The sequence below is a fragment of the Mixophyes fleayi genome, chromosome 3 (genome assembly GCF_038048845.1).
Source record: "Mixophyes fleayi isolate aMixFle1 chromosome 3, aMixFle1.hap1, whole genome shotgun sequence".
Taxonomy (NCBI): domain Eukaryota; kingdom Metazoa; phylum Chordata; class Amphibia; order Anura; family Limnodynastidae; genus Mixophyes; species Mixophyes fleayi.
The window spans coordinates 348,983,237-349,003,136 of NC_134404.1; the positions used below are offsets into that span (position 1 = coordinate 348,983,237).

General features: G+C 45.9%; 1 protein-coding gene across 4 annotated transcripts in view; it reads right to left on the reverse strand.

Annotated features, from left to right (window-relative positions):
• LOC142145060 (cullin-9-like) overlaps positions 1-19,900 on the reverse strand; it is a 152,283-nt gene that overhangs the window by 29,695 nt on the left and 102,688 nt on the right. For all 4 annotated transcript variants that reach the window (XM_075204535.1, XM_075204537.1, XM_075204538.1 and 1 more), the window contains 3 exons: positions 17,724-17,829; positions 16,410-16,637; positions 16,025-16,115 (listed from right to left, as the gene is read on the reverse strand). In XM_075204535.1, coding sequence (XP_075060636.1) covers positions 16,025-16,115; positions 16,410-16,637; positions 17,724-17,829 — 425 coding nt within the window. The remainder of the gene's footprint in view (positions 1-16,024; positions 16,116-16,409; positions 16,638-17,723; positions 17,830-19,900) is intronic.

Sequence of the window (19,900 nt, forward strand, 5' to 3'; positions counted from 1 at the left end):
AAAAGGGAGGGGGAACTGGTCTAGAGAGGTCCCTGGGGAGGGGAAGCTGGTATGTAGAGAAGACAACAGAGGGAGAGAGGAGGTGAACTGTAGAGGACAATGGGGTAGGGGAGCTGCTCTGTAGAGGAGAATACAAAAAAAGAGGGGCAGAGGACAGTTGAGGAGACTTGTGATGGTCTATAGAGGACACTGGGAAGGAGGAAGTGGTCTGTAAATGAGACTGGGGAGGAGGAAGTGATCTGTAGGGGAGACTACAGAAGAAGTGGGGAATGTGGATAGAAATCATTAAAAAAATACATTTAAAAGTCTCCATTTATTGACAGCACTAGCAGTTGACATTCCTACTCATCATGGCTCTATGGTTATCAACCGGTGGCAGTTTCTATAAGTTGCTCCATTAGTTTGTGGACTTTGACCATGTAAAATATCGCCATTAATCTGATGACGTAATATTTGGAATGTAAACATTATACATTGTATTCTATTTCCATATGTCCTGCAAGTCGTTTTAAAGCTTGTTTGATGTTTGGGGTTTGTTATGAACAAGGATTTGGACAGTGAGACACTGAGAGAAATGTATCAGACATTTTATTTTCAAGGATAATGGGTAAGTTTTTCCATTATCCTTAAATATAAAATGTTTAAGGATAAAAAGTGTATCCATTAGTGAACTGTGCTACAGAAGTCATTTCATCTTCTCATTGAACTGGTTCCAGTGGTGTAGAAACAGTTGTGACAGTGAATGCAACTGCTGTTCAAATATGAAAAGAAATACATGTCCTGTTTATCAGCTATAGGAAGATTTATAATTCAGAAGGAGACAGTCTCCTACAGTATGTCTACTAAATATATTTACTAAACAGGCAGAATTTTGTTTCTGTGATGACTAAGAAGTGGAACTAGGAACTGGACATGGTAGACAGATAAATATAAATGGGAATAGAAAAGTAGGCGGTAAACAATGGGGGGGGGGGGGGGATAAGGGTGACAGACAAAAGCCAAGGAGAGACTTTTTTTTTGAACCCTTAGAAAGGAAATCACAACAGTGGATGACATTTTTGAAGGCCTAGAAGGAAAGCTGGTGATGCTGTGTGGGTGGGCTTCATTTTAGACTATTATATTTTCAAATTCACTTGATACAATTCATCTGAAATCTTCAGCTCACAATTATTTAGATTATTAACAACTTTAATATATTCTTATTTCTCCCCCAGGAGCTTTGTCTAGTTTTGCAAGATTTTGTTTTGCAGGACAAGATTATTTAAATGAAATAAAGTGTGTAGAGATGGTACATTTTGGGGGCATTGCAAAAGCCCATTTGCACTTCTGCTGTAAGCTCAACTCGCCCAATACACTAAAACACCAGTAGATCCACTATCTACAAGAGTTTATCAGCCCCAAATTCAAATTGACAAGATAAGTAACCTCTTGAGATTAAATGGGAATGCAAACTGTGAGTGGTCCTTGACCCCAATGATTAGGCCACAATTAGACAAAAGTCAAAAGCTCCATTTATCTATGTATCCAAGAAAATATATACAAGGTATTGCCAGTGGTATCTGGTCATCTCCTGGATACAATCATTCTCCCCTATTGGTGGCAATGTTCAAATGATACAAATCATTACAGGAGTAACAGTTGCCAACTTCCCCAACCTTTTCCTTCTACTGCTAACTGATCCCAGGTGTGTCTAAGCACATTAACAAACTAATTAGATATATCTGCAATGCTACTACTTGTCACTATTCCTCAAGAGATCCAGTGCTTGAAAAATTGAAGGTTGATGTCTGCTCTGGTCATGTGGGATATAGAGTTCCATAAGTGGGAAAAGTCTAGGGGGTATATTTACTAAACTGTCCGTTTGAAAAAGTGGAGATGTTGCCTATAGCAACCAATCAGATTATAGTTGTCATTTTGTAGAATGTAGTAAATAAATGATAACTAGAATCTGATTGGTTGCTATAGGCAACATCTCCACTTTTTCAAACCAGCAGTTTAGTAAATATACCCTTTGGAGGTAAGAGTGAGAGGTGGTTATCAGGGAGATGGCGAGGAACAGGTCAGATCCAGATTTATGAGGGAGATTATCTTAAACTTTATATTTAATGTATGGGCGCTCTTGCGCTGGTTAGTAATGTCGGGAGTGTAAATGTATTTATTTACATATTGTTCATGCATTGATTTATGAGCAATATGCTATTTTGGAGGCAACTTTGTTCTGTAACTTTCCTGAAGAAAAGAAATCCCATGTTAATTAAGACTTTGATGTGAAAATGATCAACACATCTTTTTAGCATGAATGCACAGCAGGGGGTTGTCATCCTTTTTATCATGTGTGTCCTGTGTGATGGAGTGTGACAGGCCAAGCAAAAATGTCTGCTGAACTCCATTCTATTGTTCTTGTACTTTTATTGTGTGTAAATGCTGATGTAAGCAAGGCAAAGACTTGGTTACATATAGATATGTCTATATACATATATCAGTGCTAACTGCGCATGTACTGGAAAGTCCCGTGTAACTTCACTGCTACTGCACTTGCGTAGAATAAGTGAAACTGTTACTCATAGCTGTAGCAATAAGAAGTTCTTAATTGTGTTTATACCTTATATGTTAGTAATATCCGGTACCATTAGTTTCCTCTCTATAAAAGCTGGTTTTGTTGCACACAAGTTGCCTCGTCTAGTTCCATCCGTAATGGTGCCAGTCATTTGTCTATCCAGCTCGAGAGAGAGAGTCATCAAGAAGAAGGCCGAGAGGGATACCTCTGTTTTCTCGTGCTCTTTTCTTACTCCTCCTGCTGCTCCTTATGAAGCTGATGAGCCCATGCAGCTAGGTGTTAGGAACCCCTCCAGCCAGCACAACACAACCCGGAGTCTACTCTGCCAGTCAGGTGTTCACTGGAGCCCCTGATGGTGGGGACAGACTGGGCTGCAGACTGACAGAGGGTCGTGAAGTGTGTACCGGCTGGGGAGAACCCAGGCAAGAAGAGTCAGGTCCACGCAGAGGTCAAAGGCCGGCAGCAGGTAACAGTAATGATGAACAAGCTGAGGTCAGAGGTCACAGGCAAAGTAGCAGAACGGGTAAACAAGCCAAGGATCAGGGTCACAGGAAACACAAGCGAAGTCCAATACGAAGCCAAGGGTCATACACGGGAAGTCAAACGTAGATACAGGATACAGGAACTGGAACAAGCAGGTCAGCAGACTGGAGCACAGAAGCTATAACCGGCAATGAGGCAGCAGACCTCATTGCCTTAAATACCCAGCTGAACCAATCACAGGTTGAACACACTCCTGCAGGTTAATAGAGCAGTCACTAATAGAGCCAATCAGGGCTTGCCCCTGGCCTGCACAGTTGCAGGCTAATGCCTGTAATTGCCTCCTATAATCTGCCCCTATTAATTAGCCCACAGGCTGTAGAATCGCTGCGCCCGGCTTCCTCCTATTGCCGGGACGCAGCTCTGAAGCGTCTGCTGGTTGCCCCGGCAACGGCCGGGTTATGGCCGGAAATGACGTCCCGGTCGCCATGGCGACGGCCAGGACGCGGGTGAGTGAGTCGCGGCGGCTGGGCACTGCCGCGGCTCGTAACAGTACCCCCCCCTTGAGGAGGGGTCGAGGGACCCCGACATCCTGGTTTCCTAGGGAATTTTTTGAAGAACTCCTTCAGTTTCTTTGGGGCATGGAGTTGTCTCCGCGGAACCCAAGATCGCTCTTCTAATCCGCGATTCCTCCATTGTATAAGGAAATGCACCTGTCCTTGAACATTTTTAGAATCAAGGACCTTTTGAATCACGAATTTTTGTGGCCCACTGGAACCTCTCCCAGGCACACTTGAAGACTGGGCTTGACCAGGATAAAGCACTGGCTTCAATAGAGAACAATGAAAGGTGTTTGGAATTCTTAACGAGCCTGGAATTTTTAACCTAAATGCGACGGAGTTCACCTGCTTGATGATAAGAAACGGCCCGATGAACTTAGGGCCCAATTTCTTGCAAGGTTGTCTGAGCCTGATATTTTTTGTAGACAGCCAGACTTTCTGGCCAACCTTAAGGGAGCAGGGGGTACGGTGTCGGTCCGAATTTTTTTTTGCAACAAGTGAGGCTTGTTTTAAAGATGAATGTACTTTCTTCCAGACAACTCTGAGATCCCTGGCAGTGGAACGGATCTCCTGGATACCAACGGACTGGAGTGAATACAAAGAGTTAGATCTGGGGTGGAAACCATAATTGCAAAAGAACGGAGAGGTTTTCGTGGATGAGTGACAGGAGTTGTTACAGGCAAATTCTGCCCAGGGCAACAAGGAGGACCAGTTGTCATGGAACTCCGATATGTAGCATCGCAAGAACTTCTCCAAGGACTGGTTAACCCTTTCAGTCTGCCCATTTTACTGAGGGTGGTATGCAGATGATAAACTGACCTTGATTCCCAGGAGGGTACAGAATGATCCCAGAACTGCGCTATGAACTGGGAACCCCGATCGGAGACGATGTCTGTAGGGAGTCCATGGAGGCGGAAAATGTGTTGAATGAACAAAACTGCCAAATCTCGAGCAGTAGGCAGCCTAGTGAGTGGAATGAAGTGTGCCATCTTGCTGAACCGGTCTACCACGACCCAAATGGTATTGTGTCCCGCAGAGGGTGGCAGATCGACTATAAAGTCCATGGACAGATGTGTCCAAGGTTTACCAGGGGCGGCCAATGGAACTAACTGACCTACCGGGCGAGTCCTGGGAACTTTGTTCCTGGCACAAACTTCACAGGACCGGACGTGACTCTTGACGTCAGCAGACAGAGACGGCCACCATACAGTACGGGAAAGGATTTCCAGTGTTTTGTAGACTCCAGGATGCCCAGCAGTCCGACTGTTGTGTGCCTCAGCAAGGACTGTCTTCCTTAGATGAACTGGGACAAACAAACATCCTGCCGGAGTGTTATCAGGAGCCAACCTCTGGAACCTTTGTAAGGTACAGCTCAAATCTTGAGTTAATCCGGCATGAATCATAGACACAGGAACAATAGGCTCTGAGCAGGTGACCGGAGCATGATGTGCCAGGAAACTTCTAGACAGGGCGTCCGCTTGAATATTTTTGGAACCAGGATGATAGGTGATAATAAAGTTGAACCGAGTGAAGAACAGCGACCACCGAGCCTGTCGGGGGTTCAGACGTTTGGCTGACTGTATATACTGTAAGTTCTTATGATCCGTTATAACGGAGATCTGGTGTGGAGCGCCTTCCAACCAGTGTCGCCATTCCTCAAAGGCCCATTTAATTGCCAGCAATTCTCGGTTTCCCACGTCATAGTTGGTTTCCGCTGATGAGAACTGACGGGAAAAAAAGGCACATGGATGTAAGCGGTGGGTCTGGGGGTCTTTTTGTGACAAGACAGCCCCAGCACCGACGTCAGAAGCATCTACCTCAAGAACAAACGGTACCCTAGGATCCGGATGTCTGAGAACCTGAGCAGACACAAAAGCTTTCTTCAGGGTTTTGAATGCATTTATTGCCTGTTGTGACCAAACAGTTGGATCACCTCCTTTGCGGGTCAAGGTGACAATAGGAGCCACGATATCAGCAAAGCCGCCAATAAACCTCCTGTAGTAATTGGCGAATCCCAGGAATCTCTGGACCGCCTTGAGGTTATTCGGTTGAATCCAATCCAGAATTGCTTGGACCTTGGTTGGGTCCATGGAGAAACCTTCTGAGGAGATTAGATAACCGAGGAAGGATACCTTCTGGACCTCGAACTCGCATTTCTCGAGTTTCGCGTAGAGGTGATGTTCCCGTAATTTCTGTAGGATTTGTCTGACATGACCCTGGTGCGCAGACAACGATTTTGAATATATGAGGATGTCATCAAGGTAAACAACAACAAAGTGTCCCAGGAACTCACGTAACACCTCATTAATCAAATCCTGAAATACGGCAGGAGCATTACTCAGGCCAAACGGCATGACCAGGTATTCGTAATGGCCCGAGAGCGTGTTGAACGCCGTCTTCCACTCATCACCTGCTCTAATACGTATGAGATTATAGGCTCCACGAAGATCAATTTTTGTGAAGATAGTGGCTCCTCTTAATTGATCAAAAAGAACGGAGATGAGGGGAAGGGGGTAGGTGTTCTTAACCGTAATAAGGTTCAGCCCTCGATAGTCGATACAGGGTCTGAGTCCACCGTCCTTCTTGGGTACAAAGAAACACCCTGCTCCTACTGGGGACTTGGATGGCCTGATGAAGCCCTTCTCCAAGTTTTCGTCAATATACTCCTGCATGGATTTGGTCTCTGGACCGGAGAGAGGATACAAGCGTCCCTTGGGTAATTTAGAGCCCGGGATGAGCTCAATGGCACAGTCGAAATTGCGGTGCGGTGGTAGTGTGTCAGCAGCCTTTTTGGAGAAAACATCCCAGTAGCCATGATACTGAGAAGGGAGCTGCTCCGGAATAGACTGAATAATACGTAGAGGTAGTGTCAAGCAAGACTGTGTACAATGGGGGCTCCACTGGACAATTTCTCCTTTTGCCCAATCCATGACGGGGTTATGGCAGGATAGCCAAGGGTGGCCCAGAATTAAAGGAACCGATGGACATTCGATAAGGCGTAAGACTATGGATTCCGAATGGAGAGCGCCAACGTTCAACTGTAGTGGTGGGGTCTCCCAAGTAATCTTGCCTCCTGGCAACGGACTACCATCTAAGCCACATACCGTAATGGCAGATTGGAGTTTAATCCGCGGAATCCCAGCAGAGCGGGCAAACTCGATGTCAAGGAAGTTGCCAGCAGCTCCACTGTCAATGAAGGCTGATAGTTTCGTAGAACGAGCACTGAACGTGAGCTGTGCAGGGACCAATAGTGCATTTTTCTGGGAGACAATTTGTAGACCTAAGTGAACTCTCCCCTCGTTCCTTAGGCATGCTCGTTTCCCGACTTGTTTGGGCAAGAACGGGAGAAGTGGCCTCTTGCGCCACAATATAAACATAAGCCTTGTGACCGTCTCCTGTCTCTCTCCTCAGCGGAAAGACGGTATGCTCCCAATTGCATTGGTTCCTCACCATCCTGGGAGATAGGAACGAAGGCGGATGGAGGTGATGACGTTTCCTTTTCAGTTTTCCGCTCTTTATATCTCCTGTCAATTTTAATGGAGAGGTGCATCAGATCCTCCAGAGAGCTAGGAGACGGGTATTGCACTAGCGAATCTTTAATCTGTTCAGATAGGCCGACACGGAACTGACTACGTAAGGCAGGGTCGTTCCATCCACTGTCAGGTGACCATCTACGGAATTCCGTGCAGTATTCTTCTGCCGACCGTCTGCCTTGTTTCAAGGACCGTAGGTGAGCTTCCGCGGAGGCCACTCGATCCGGGTCATCATACAGTAAACCCAATGCCTCAAAGAAGGAGTCTACGGACTGCATGGCCGGACTGGTCTGTGGCAAAGAAAACGCCCAAGACTGGGGGTCACCCTGTAGAAGGGAAATAATAATCCCAACTCGTTGCTGCTCTGAACCGGAGGAGCGGGGTCTCATCCGAAAATAGAGCTTGCAGCTCTCCCTGAAGTTCCGAAACAAGGTTCTATTTCCGGAGAACCGATCCGGTAAATTCATTTTGGGCTCACAGATGGGATCTGGAGGAGATTGTGAAGCTTTTGTGGCTTCTTCTTGAACAGACATACGCTCAGCCAATCCCTGCATCATCTGATACAAAGACTCAACATGGCCTGCTAGGGTTTGTGCCGGAGACGGTGTGGATCCACTTGCATCCATCCTAATCTTGTCTCCGTGAGTGGGCCGGTTATAATGTTAGGAACCCCTCCAGCCGGCACAACACAACCCGGAGTCTACTCTGCCAGTCAGGTGTTCACTGGAGCCCCTGATGGTGGGGACAGACTGGGCTGCAGACTGACAGAGGGTCGTGAAGTGTGTACCGGCTGGGGAGAACCCAGGCAAGAAGAGTCAGGTCCACGCAGAGGTCAAAGGCCGGCAGCAGGTAACAGTAATGATGAACAAGCTGAGGTCAGAGGTCACAGGCAAAGTAGCAGAACGGGTAAACAAGCCAAGGATCAGGGTCACAGGAAACACAAGCGAAGTCCAATACGAAGCCAAGGGTCATACACGGGAAGTCAAACGTAGATACAGGATACAGGAACTGGAACAAGCAGGTCAGCAGACTGGAGCACAGAAGCTATAACCGGCAATGAGGCAGCAGACCTCATTGCCTTAAATACCCAGCTGAACCAATCACAGGTTGAACACACTCCTGCAGGTTAATAGAGCAGTCACTAATAGAGCCAATCAGGGCTTGCCCCTGGCCTGCACAGTTGCAGGCTAATGCCTGTAATTGCCTCCTATAATCTGCCCCTATTAATTAGCCCACAGGCTGTAGAATCGCTGCGCCCGGCTTCCTCCTATTGCCGGGACGCAGCTCTGAAGCGTCTGCTGGTTGCCCCGGCAACGGCCGGGTTATGGCCGGAAATGACGTCCCGGTCGCCATGGCGACGGCCGGGACGCGGGTGAGTGAGTCGCGGCGGCTGGGCACTGCCGCGGCTCGTAACACTAGGTGCTTATTGTCTCACTTCAGAAGAGAAAACACGGAGACGTACTTTAGGTCTTTGTCTGTATTGTGGCAACAGGGGCCACCTCCTCCGAGCTTGTCCAATCAAATCAGACAAGTCGGGAAAAGAACAAGCCTAGAGAAGGTGGAAGAGATTCGTCTTGGCCTGCAAATTATATCTTCCAAATATGCACTCCTGGTTCCTGCTGTTATCTCCTTTGGTGCACAATCTGCTCCTGTCTCTGCCTTCCAGGACAGTGGCGCCGCTGGAAACTTCCTGGATTTGGACGTTGCCCATTCCTTGGGAATACCTACCATTAAGCTTGAATCGCCCATCACTGTCTGTGGTCTGGATGGAGGTCCTTTACCAGGCGGAAAAGTGTGTTCACAGAAACCACTATTACAACTCTATGTGGGGGCGCTACATTCTGAAGCCTTGTCCTTTTATCTTATTAAGTGTTCTTCCGTTCCGGTGATCTTGGGACATCCTTGGCTACAGCTCCACAATCCGGTCATTGATTGGAACAAGGGAGACATCATTCACTGGAGTCCTTCTTGTTCTTTATCCTGTTTATCTGTGCCTGTTCATCTGCTCCAGTCTCTTTGGATCAGCTGCCGATAGCCTATCATGAGTTTCAAGATGTATTCTCTAAACAGGTGGCTGACACGTTACCTCCTCATCGTGACTACGTTTGTGCTATTGACCTAGTTCCTGACTCTAAACTCCCAAAGGGGATATTGTGTTCCCTCTTGATTCCAGAAACGCAGGCCATGGTGGAGTATATTAAGGAGAATCTGAAAAAGGGGTCTATTAGGCCTTCTAAATCCCTGGAAGGAGCTGGGTTCTTCTTTGTGTCTAAGAAAGACGTCTCTCTTCGACCCTGTATTGACTTCCGTGGGTTAAATAAGATCACCATCAGGAATACCTACCCACTTCTACTCATTTCGGTCCTTTTTGATCAACTCAGAAGCGCTTCAGTGTTCATCAAGATTGATCTACGAGGAGCGTACAACCTTATATGCATCAAGGATGGGGATGAATGCAAGACCACATTCAATACAAATTCAGGCCACTATGAGTACCTGGTCATGCCTTTTGGTTTATGCAACGCACCTGCTGTCTTCCAGGATCTAATTAACGATGTTCTACGAGAGTTCTTGGGGCGCTTTGTCATGGTATACCTGGATGACATCCTGATATATTCTTCATCCATAGACCAGCACCGCCTTCGTGTGAAACAGGTCCTTTCTAAACTTCAACAACATCAACTCTTTGCCAAGCTAGAAAAGTGTGAATTCGAGGTCCAAAGGGTCTCATTTCTAGAATATATTATGTCCCCGGATGGGCTACTTCATGGATCCCAGCAAGGTCCAAGCAGTCTAAGATTGGGTACGCCCAACCAATCTGAAGGCCATACAAAGATTCTTCGGCTTTGCGAATTATTACCGGAGATTTTTTCATTCCTTCTCCGACATGGTAGCTCCTCTTACTGCCCTAACCCATAAAGGGGCAGATGCCGCTAATTGGACCTTTGAGGCTATTGCCTCTTTTGAAGCCCTGAAGTCTGCCTCTGCCTCCGCTCCAGTCTTAAGACATCCCAATCCTGAATTGCCATTTGTCATCGAGGTGGATGCCTCTGATAGAGGTGCTGGTGCTGTCTTGTCCCAGAAGGATCCTCGGGATCATAAACTGCACCCGTGTGCTTATTTCTCACGAAAATTCTCTGCTGCTGAAAGAAATTATGATGTGGGTAATCGAGAACTTTTAGCTATTAAATGGACGTTTGAGGAATGGCGACACTGGCTGGAGGGTGCTGTTCATGTCATCTCTGTGCTCACAGACCAAAAAATTTGTTGTTTATTGAATTGGCCAAACATCTAAATTCCAGACAAGCATGCTGGGCCTTGTCCTTTACCCGCTTCAAGTTTATTATTTCGTACAGACCAGGTTCCAAGAATGTTAAAGTGGATGCACTCTCCTGCAGCTTTGTGTCCTCTCGTGCTCCTTCCGCTATTCCGCTCCCTATTGTTCCCTCATCCTCTATTCATTCGGGATTGACCCAGGATTTGGGTGCCGCTCTCCAACATTTCCAAAGAATCGCTCCTCCTGAGACTCCTTCGGGTAAATTGTTTGTACCGGTTCATCTCAGGAAGGCTGTACTGTCTGAGGCTCATGACAACAAGGTTGCTGGACATCCTGGAGTGTTCAAAACCACTGAAGTCCTCCTGTGCACGGTTTGGTGGCCCTCCTTGACCGCTGATGTTAAAGAGTTTGTGCTCTCATGTAGAGATTGTGCTAGAACCAAGACTACCAAAAGTTCTCCGTCGGGTCAACTTATGCCATTGTCTACTCCAAGTAAACCTTGGTCACATCTGCCTATGGACTTTATTGTAGATTTACCCTGGTCATCCGGTCACAATACAATCTGGGTGGTGGTAGATCGATTTAGCAAGATGGCCCACTTCATCGCTTTGGCAGGTCTACCCAATGTCCAAACTCTGGCATCATTATTCATCCGCCATATCATCCGTCTCCACGGTCTGCCTGAAGATATTGTTTCTGATCGTGGGTCTCAGTTCATCGCTCAGTTTTGGAGGTCTTTCTGCAACCACCTTGGCATCAACATCAGTCTGTCTTCTGCCTACCAACCGCAGTCAAATGGACAAACAGAAAGAGTCAATCAGTCATTGGAACAATTCCTCCGACTATACATTTCCAAATTTCATAATAATTGGTCATCTTTACTCCCATGGGCCGAATTTGTCTATAATAACTCTTGCCATTTTTCCACTCGCACATCTCCATTCTTTTGCAACTATGGCCCTCATCCCAGGTCTAACTCTCTTGCTTCAATCAACCCTTCTGGTTCTCCTGGGGTACGCCAAATAGCCTCCCGTCTCAGAATTATCTGGAAAAAGGTCCATTCCGCCCTGCTTCATGCCTCTGCTTGGTCAATTTTTTTTGCAGATCGTCATTGCAGGAACTGTTCTCTTAAGGTGGGAGACAAAGTCTGATTGTCCACCCGGAATATTAGGCTCAAACAATCCTGCAAGAAATTAGGACCTAGGTTCATTGGACCTTTTTCTATTATAAAAAAAGTTAATCCTGTTGCCTTCAGGCTGAAGATTTCACCTTCTTTGAGAATGCCTAATACGTTCCACTGTTCCCTCCTGAAACCTGTTGTCTCGTCCTCCAAGTTTGAGACTCCGGAACAACCCAAACCTCGACCAGTCAACTTGCATGGTTCCCATGAATTTATTGTAGAGAAGATTCTCGACTCCAAGAGGGTTCAGGGACAAACCCATTTTCTGGTGCATTGGAAGGGCTATGGCCCAGAAGAACGCTCTTGGGTTTCCTAGAGATACGTACACGCCGACAAACTCCTCAAGGAATTTATTATACGGTTCCCTGGAAAACCTGTATGTCGGGGACCCTTGACCCCTCCTCAAGGGGGGGGGGGGGGTGCTGTTACGAGCTGCAACGGTGCCCAGCCGCCGCGACTCTCTCACCTGCGTCCCGGCCGTCACTATGATGACCGTCACTTCCGGGTATGTTGTAGATAGCGCTGCGTCCCATCATTAGGTGCAGCCGTAAGCGTGCGCAAATTGGGTAGGTGGCAGCATCCTCAGCCCCATTTGGCTGATTATATTCCCCATCCCATTGGCCTGCATCTGTATATAAGGCAGGGAGGGCTTGCCTCCCTGCTGGTTATAGTTCTCAGTAGACTGTGTACTAGCCTTGAACCTGTTCCTTTTTTGGACCTTCCGTGTATGACCCCTGGTTTTGTTATTTGGACTTGACTCTTGCCTGTTGCCCTGACCTTTAGCTTGTGACCCGAATCTCCTTGGATTGCTGCCAGCCCTGACATCTTGCCTGTCCCTAGCCTCGCTGCCTGCTTCTGACCTACGACCTTTCTGCCTGCTTCTGACCTACGACCTCGGCCTGTTCCTAACTCCTCTAGATTCTACTCCCCGCTTCGGTACATTCATACACCTGTACTACCTTGAGTATAAGACCTGGGGGCATCCGAGTACCTGTGAGCGTAACGAGCACTACGGGAAAGGCGGCTGCTATAGGTGAAGACCTCTCCATCTGGTTCTACGGGTTTATGTTAAGACCGTTAGCCGTAACAACTATAAGACACTCACAGTTACCAAAAATAGACTGTTATTTCCTTACCATTTAACATTAACAGTGTAACCATTTATATAAATATTTTAAAATATAATACACAGTATATGGACAAAAGTATTCAGACGCTTGACCATTACACCAACAGAGACTGTAATGACATTCTATACAAATACATATACTTTAATATGGAGTTGGTTCCCCTTTTGCAGTGATAACAGCTTCCACTCTTCTTGGAAGGCTTTCCACAAGATGTTGGAGTGTTTCTGTGGGAATTTGTGCCCATTCATTCTGTAGAGCATTTATGAGGTCAGGCACTGATGTTGGACGAGAAGGCCTGGGTCGCAATCTCCGTTCAAGTTCATCCCAAAGGTGTTCAATGGGGTTGAGATCAGGGCTCTGTGCGGCCCAGTCAAGTTATTCAACACCAAACTCATCAAACCACGTGTCACGGGCACTAGGAGCCTTTGCCCAGGATATCACCAGATGATGTTCTTACCAGAGTAATATAGCTGGTACTATGGTCCTCTGGTAACAGGGTGACAACGGAACAGGAGAATCAGCAGATGGTGAGAGAATGCTCAAGGAAAGTCTATGACTAGCAGCAACTGGTAGAGACTTAGATGTATGAACACGAGGAACCAGATGGACAAGTAAACGTGAGGAAAGTCAGTGGTCTGCGTACAGCAAGTTGTACCACTGCTATAGTGAGGAGGAATGTCCAGGAGTAGAGAGGAGGTAGTGAAAGTCAGTGGTCTGCGTATAGCAAGTTGTACCACTGTCTATAGTGAAGGAATGGATTCTAGGTGCAAGTAGGTAACAGGGAAGTCAGTGGTCTGCGTACAGCAAGTTGTACCACTGCTTATGTGAGAGGATACTTGAAACTGGTGCCAAAGGGAAACAGGAGTCAGTGGTTCAGCAAGTTGTACCACTGCTATATATATGTGAGGAGGGGCACGAGGAGATGAATGGAATACAGAGGATACACAGGCGGCACACGGAACTTGATCCCACGATGATAACCACAATACAATAATAACTGACAAGCGCTGCTTGAAGTATACAAAGTCACTATAGAGATCCAGGTAATAGGAAACAAAGTCAATAGTAACAATAGCTTCAGTAGATGGAAGACTCCGGAGATGAACACAACACAGTCCAGACGGATATGCAATACAATAGCAAAGTCAATGGAAAGTATGCATACCGTGGTTCAGGAGAGCAGGCTGTCAGTGAGACGTGCAGGGATACCTGAACGGCTGAACGCCGGCAGGAGGAGAGACCACTGGAGGATGGAAGCGGTAATCAGGTTGGTGCAGCGCACGAAAGGTAACCGGTAATCAAAGGAGCAATACTCAGGAAGCAGTAGTAAGTAAAACTGGAAACATGATGAACACGGGAGAGTTGAGGCTGTCTGGTATCCGGCAGTAGTAGCGGAAGCAGCGGAGGGGAGACACGCTGAACACAGGAGAGTAGAGGCGGTCTGGAATCCGGCAGTAGTAGCGAAGGAATCAGTGAAGAGCTGACACGATGAACACGGGAGAGTTGAGACGGACTGGAACCCGGCAGTAGTAACGGAGGCAGCGAAGAGCAGACACGCTGAACACAGGAGAGTAGAGGCGGTCTGGAATCCGCAGCAGTGCAGATAGGAATCAGCTGCGTGGAGACACGATGAACACAGGAGAGTTGAAGTGGTCTGGAAACCACAATCGCAGTAGACAGGAATCAGCTGGAGCTGAATACACGAGGAAACACAGGAACACCTTCAGAGGCTCATGGGGAATGAGACTCCAAGATCAGGCAACTAGGTAATGATCACAGGTGGTTTAAATAGGGAGGGTTGCCTGATCATCCAATTAATTAAAAGCAACAGGAACTGAAGGTTTCATAAGGGCTGCACATGCGCAGACCCTCAGGATGGCGGACGGCCACGGTTCCTGAACACAGGAGAAATGGCACTCACAGTCCGGTGAGTGACACCACGTCTGTGTAGTCATTGCTTTGTGCACTGGGGCACAGTCATGTTGGAATAGAAAAGGGCCTTTCCCAAACTGTTGCCTCCAAGTTGGAAGCATAGCATTGTCCAAAATGACTTGGTATGTTAAAGCATTAAGATTGCCCTTAACTGGAGATAAGGGGCCTAGCCCAAACCCTGAAAAACCGCCCATTATCCCTCCTCCAACAAACTACACAGTTGGCATAATGCAATCAGGTAGATAATGTTCTCCCGGCATCCGCCAAACCCAGACCCGCTCATCTGACTGCCAAACAGAGAAGCGTGATTCATCACTCCACAGAACATGTTTCCCCTTCTCCAGAGTCCAGTGTCGGTGTGCTTTACACTACTCCATCCAATGCTTGGAATTGGTCTTGGTGATGTGAGGCTGCATGCAGCTGCTCGGCCATGGAAACCCATTCCATTAAGCTCCCGCCGCACAGTTTTTGTGCTTACATTAATGCCAGTAGAAGTCTAAAACTATTCAGCTATGAAATCTGCAGAGCAATTGCACAATGCATCTTAGCAGTCGTTGAACCTGCTCTGTGGTTTTACGCGGTTGTCTGTTTCGTGGCTGAGTTGCTGTTGTTCCTAAACACTGCCACTTTCTCATAATATCCCTTAAACATGTCTGCATGGCTGGTGCTTGATTTTATACTCCTCTGGCAACGGATCTGATTGAAACACCTCAATTCAATAATTAGCAGGTGTTGCCAAATACTTTTGTCTATATAGTGTATATCATTTTTAAATTAATTACATAAATAAAGATGATTTCAATGCTTACCGTGCAAAGCATGCATTTTAATAGACTATTTGCATACAGTTGTTCTGTGATAGCTAGTAGCACACATTCATGTAATGTATAAATCAAAGACTATCACTATCAGTCGACATTTACACCTGCCCTGTAGTTGCATGCAACAGATATGGCTGAAAACCAGCACAATTATGACAATCACAGTACTTGTATCAGCCATATCTGCGTCGGAACACCTTTAATGTACACGGTCTACGTTCCTTCACTCAAGTCGTAGGCTGCCGAAAATGTTATGTGCGTTCAGACATGGATTACATGCAGTTGCGTACATTGGCGTAATGTCCATTTCTGCGCATGTGCAGATCTATCTCACTCAAAATAAGCAACGCAAACGGACTTACATCCAAACATGTTTCAGGGTTCTGTTCCCAGCGATTCCTCAGAGAGGGCAAATAAGAAAAGTCAGCTTCCAAATGAGGAGCCTCTGAATCAATACAAGGGAAGTAACATGGGAACAAGCAGAACTTTCCCCCCAAAGTCTTGTTGTACACTGCAGTAGGCGTTATCTTTTTACAGGAAGCATTAAAACTCACCTTGATGAAGATTCCTCAGAAAAACATCCAAGAAAGGAATATTAATCTGTAGCTGACTGCGTCTGTGTTCCTCTATCTGCCCCAGAACCATCTGAGAAAAAAACAAATACATTATCACACTGAAAAACTAGATAATTTCTTGATAAAATGATGACAAATGTGTACACTTTCTCCAGGTGTCATCATCCCTTTATTGTCCAACAACAGTGTCATCAGGGACACTACATGTATTAGTGGCTTTCACAAGACAGTGAGGGCTTCTGCGCTGGGAATATACTTTTGTGTGTGGTCAGGTGTCAGACTTTAGGTGGCAATGGTAATTTGAGAGGTGGTTGTTAAACGGGATGTCTAGAAGATTAGTTAGCCCCTTGGTCAGACTACTTACCTGGATGCAGCCTGCCAGGACAGTGGTGGCCATTTTCTGGTGGAGACCAGCATATTTCTCACAGCTTGTCAGAAGGTCCTTTAGGTCTGCTGCCTGCTGGAGGTCAGAACTATGCTTCTCCATCACTTTATTCAAAGCATCTTTGGTGTCCAGACAGCACATGACCACAGCACAATCTTTACTGGTCGATGCCAAGTTGTACAAGAAGCCAATTACCACCTGTACAACCTGAAGCCAAAGAGAGAAGAGAAGATCAGGGCTAACAAGATCAAACACAATAAACTGTCTTGCCCAGCTGTATTTTCCACATGAGGGTGCAGACAATTATTTTTTACAAAGATGCACCTATTTTTCACCTAACCCATGTCAAGACTCATAGTCACTTGCCAGCCTAAGTAAAGGTTTTGGGTGAGTAGCAGTTAAAGAAAGGACTTCACCCCTGAACTGCCAGGACAGAAACCCTTCTCGTAGGAGTGGGGATGGTAACATAGACAGCTAGTGGTAATAGGAGATTCTAATATCAGGAGATTACTAGGATTACATTAACCACAAAGCATGTGCTGGGCCATACTGACATACTGTGGGAGGGACTGGGCATCATCAAGCTCTCTTGATCCATATTGGTACCAAAGACAGAATAAATTGAATATTAAGAACAGGGCCGGATTTACCGCTAGGCAACCTAGGCACCTGCCTAGGGCCTAGCGGCTCTCGGGGGGCCAGCTGGGGGGGACAGGAGCAAATATAAAAAAAAATAAAAAATGTGGCCCCTCCCCCGAGTCGCGGCATTCCCCCGCAAGGGTGCAGCGAGTCGAGGGAGGGGGATGTCGTGTGCCGCGAGTCGGGGGAGGGGCCACACGGGGCTAGTGTGGTGACTGGTCTCCTGCTATGTGTCACATGGGACGTGCACCACATGACAGGTGCCGTCCCATGTGTGAAGGGGATGAAGACTCCAGTCCACAGCTCCTAGATGGAAAAAGGTAAGTTGGGGGAGGGGTAGGGTAGTATATTAATAGTGTGTGAGGGGCCACTGCGTGTGTGTATTGTGTGTGTGTGTGTGTGTGTGTGTGTATGAGGGGCCATTGCGTGCGTGTATTGTGTGTGTGTGTGTGTGTGAGGGGCCACTTTGTGTGTGAAGGGGGGGGGGCCCACACCGATATCTTGCCTAGGGCCCCATGAGGTGTAAATCTGGCTCTGATTAAGAATACTTTACCACCTCCTTTGGTCCTGTACAGAGTATACTTTATCAACCACCCCATCCTGTACAGAGAACATTTTAGTTCCAATTTCCTTTCTGATTACTCCTTGTTTCACCTCTTTTTCGCTGCTATAGGCTCCGAGGGAGTTCAAACTTGGCCGAATGCTTTTGTGCCAGGGAACTGTGTCTTCTTGATATAAATGCAGAGCTTTGTTCATTATCCTGGGAATACAAAGTAACGTAAGATGAAATAACAATAGTAATATCAGAAGACTAATCATTTCATGCTTTCTTTCATGAACAGTATCATGGTAAGTATCTATCCATTGCTGCACTAGTATCAAAACTGAAAATCAGCAAGTGCTTATATTTAAAAAAAAATTAATACATGGTATACTGCTATTTCCGGAAAGCGCTACGGAATATGTTGGCGCTCTATAAATAAATGATGTCGATGATGATGATGATGATATTTCACTGTTTGTTTGTCTAAGACAATGGACTTAGAGAGCATTTGTTACAAATTAATTGATTAATTAATTAGGTGGTTGAGGCCTTTCCCCCCGGCTATCCCAGGCCAACCGTGGCTCGACGGCGCTGCGGTATCGTCACGCTTAGGGGGGATTCTGACTTAGAGGCGTTCAGTCATAATCCCACAGATGGTAGCTTCGCCCCATTGGCTCCTCAGCCAAGCACATACACCAAATGTCTGAACCTGCGGTTCCTCTCGTACTGAGCAGGATTACTATGGCGACAACACATCATCAGTAGGGTAAAACTAACCTGTCTCACCTGTCTATATCATTAGCTGCAGAAACAGCCGGTCCTTGTTTTCATCTCCATTCTAAATTAACAAAGGCTGTGATTACTTACATCTAGCGTATCTAAGAATAATATATGCGAAAGTAGAATGAATGATTGTAATTTTGTTTTTATTTTCCACATATTGACAAAAAGGATTATTACTCTAACCAATACTAGTAGATACATTGGATTCACAATTGAGTTCGACAATTTGTGATTATCTGTATGTTCCGAGCAGAACGCCAAGTGTGTGGGCGATCCTTGGTGGCTATTACCGAAGGTCTGCACACGCCTATACTATACAAAAATTATTCTCTAAAGACTTTTAATGTATATAACATCTATATTGTACAAGTGTTAGGATATGATATATTATATATGTATTTGACATGTATTTGAGTACGTATTGTTCGCTCCACTTTATAAAGCGACAACTTCCGGACTTAATTATCACCTTGATAAAGACTTTTTTAAGTTGAAACGCGTCGGTGAAACACGGACAGGGGAGCTCTGATTGCCTGCTACATATGTTTGGTGACTATACCATCGAGATTCCAACCGCTGAAATCTTTGTTGTACACTAGATTTCATTGAGCTTGTGACCCGCTCACCTTCTGGTACGGGCAACTATATCCCGGTCCTATGGGTTTTTAATATGTTTTAATAAACCGTGTTTTTTACGTACTACACAAGCATGTCTTTTTTCTCGTATATATGATTCACTATTCCGTGGAGAGGTGGAGATTGGAGAGTTTCCTAACACCATCAGCTGCTGTTGATTTGGATACGAGAATCGGTCTGACCTTTGATGATCGACACTGAATTTCCTGGAGAAAACGACAGCCTGTTATCCTGTACAAGTAACTGCTACGTGAACATCAAACACTACTTGATTGTAAGTCCATTTCTAATAGACCGCAATTTGGGAAATCTTACTCAGTGTACGAAGAATACGCTTATCCTATAAAGTCAGTAGTTGTTTGAATATTCAGCAAAGCTTTTATCATCTTCTCCAATTATTACTACAATTTATTTTTGTGACTTTGAAAGATAAGGTTATTCTATAATATCTACAGCTGTTTGTACGCGTAGTCCAACATCCGGCAAGATTTTTATTATTCTTTCTTCTATATTTCTGTGATTTTCGATAATTGGAAACCTGGTAGCGCTGCAACAACTCCTTTTCTATATTATTATCTACACAATCTATTTGCAGCTTGTGTGCAGCTGTATTAGGAGTTGTTATCTGCTGCAATTGGTATTCCAGCGCTTAGTGTGGACCTATATTTGTTTAATACAATATTCCATCTAATCATTGTATTTTCAAGGCTACTAAAGGCTTTGCCTGCCAACACAAATATTAACAGTTAAAACTGAATTTGAACTGAATTTGGACTGGACTTTACCACCTACTTCAAAAACAAAATTGACTCCATCCACAATGATATCTGTTCTTTCCAGACTCGCCTCCCCCCACCCGTCCTCTCTA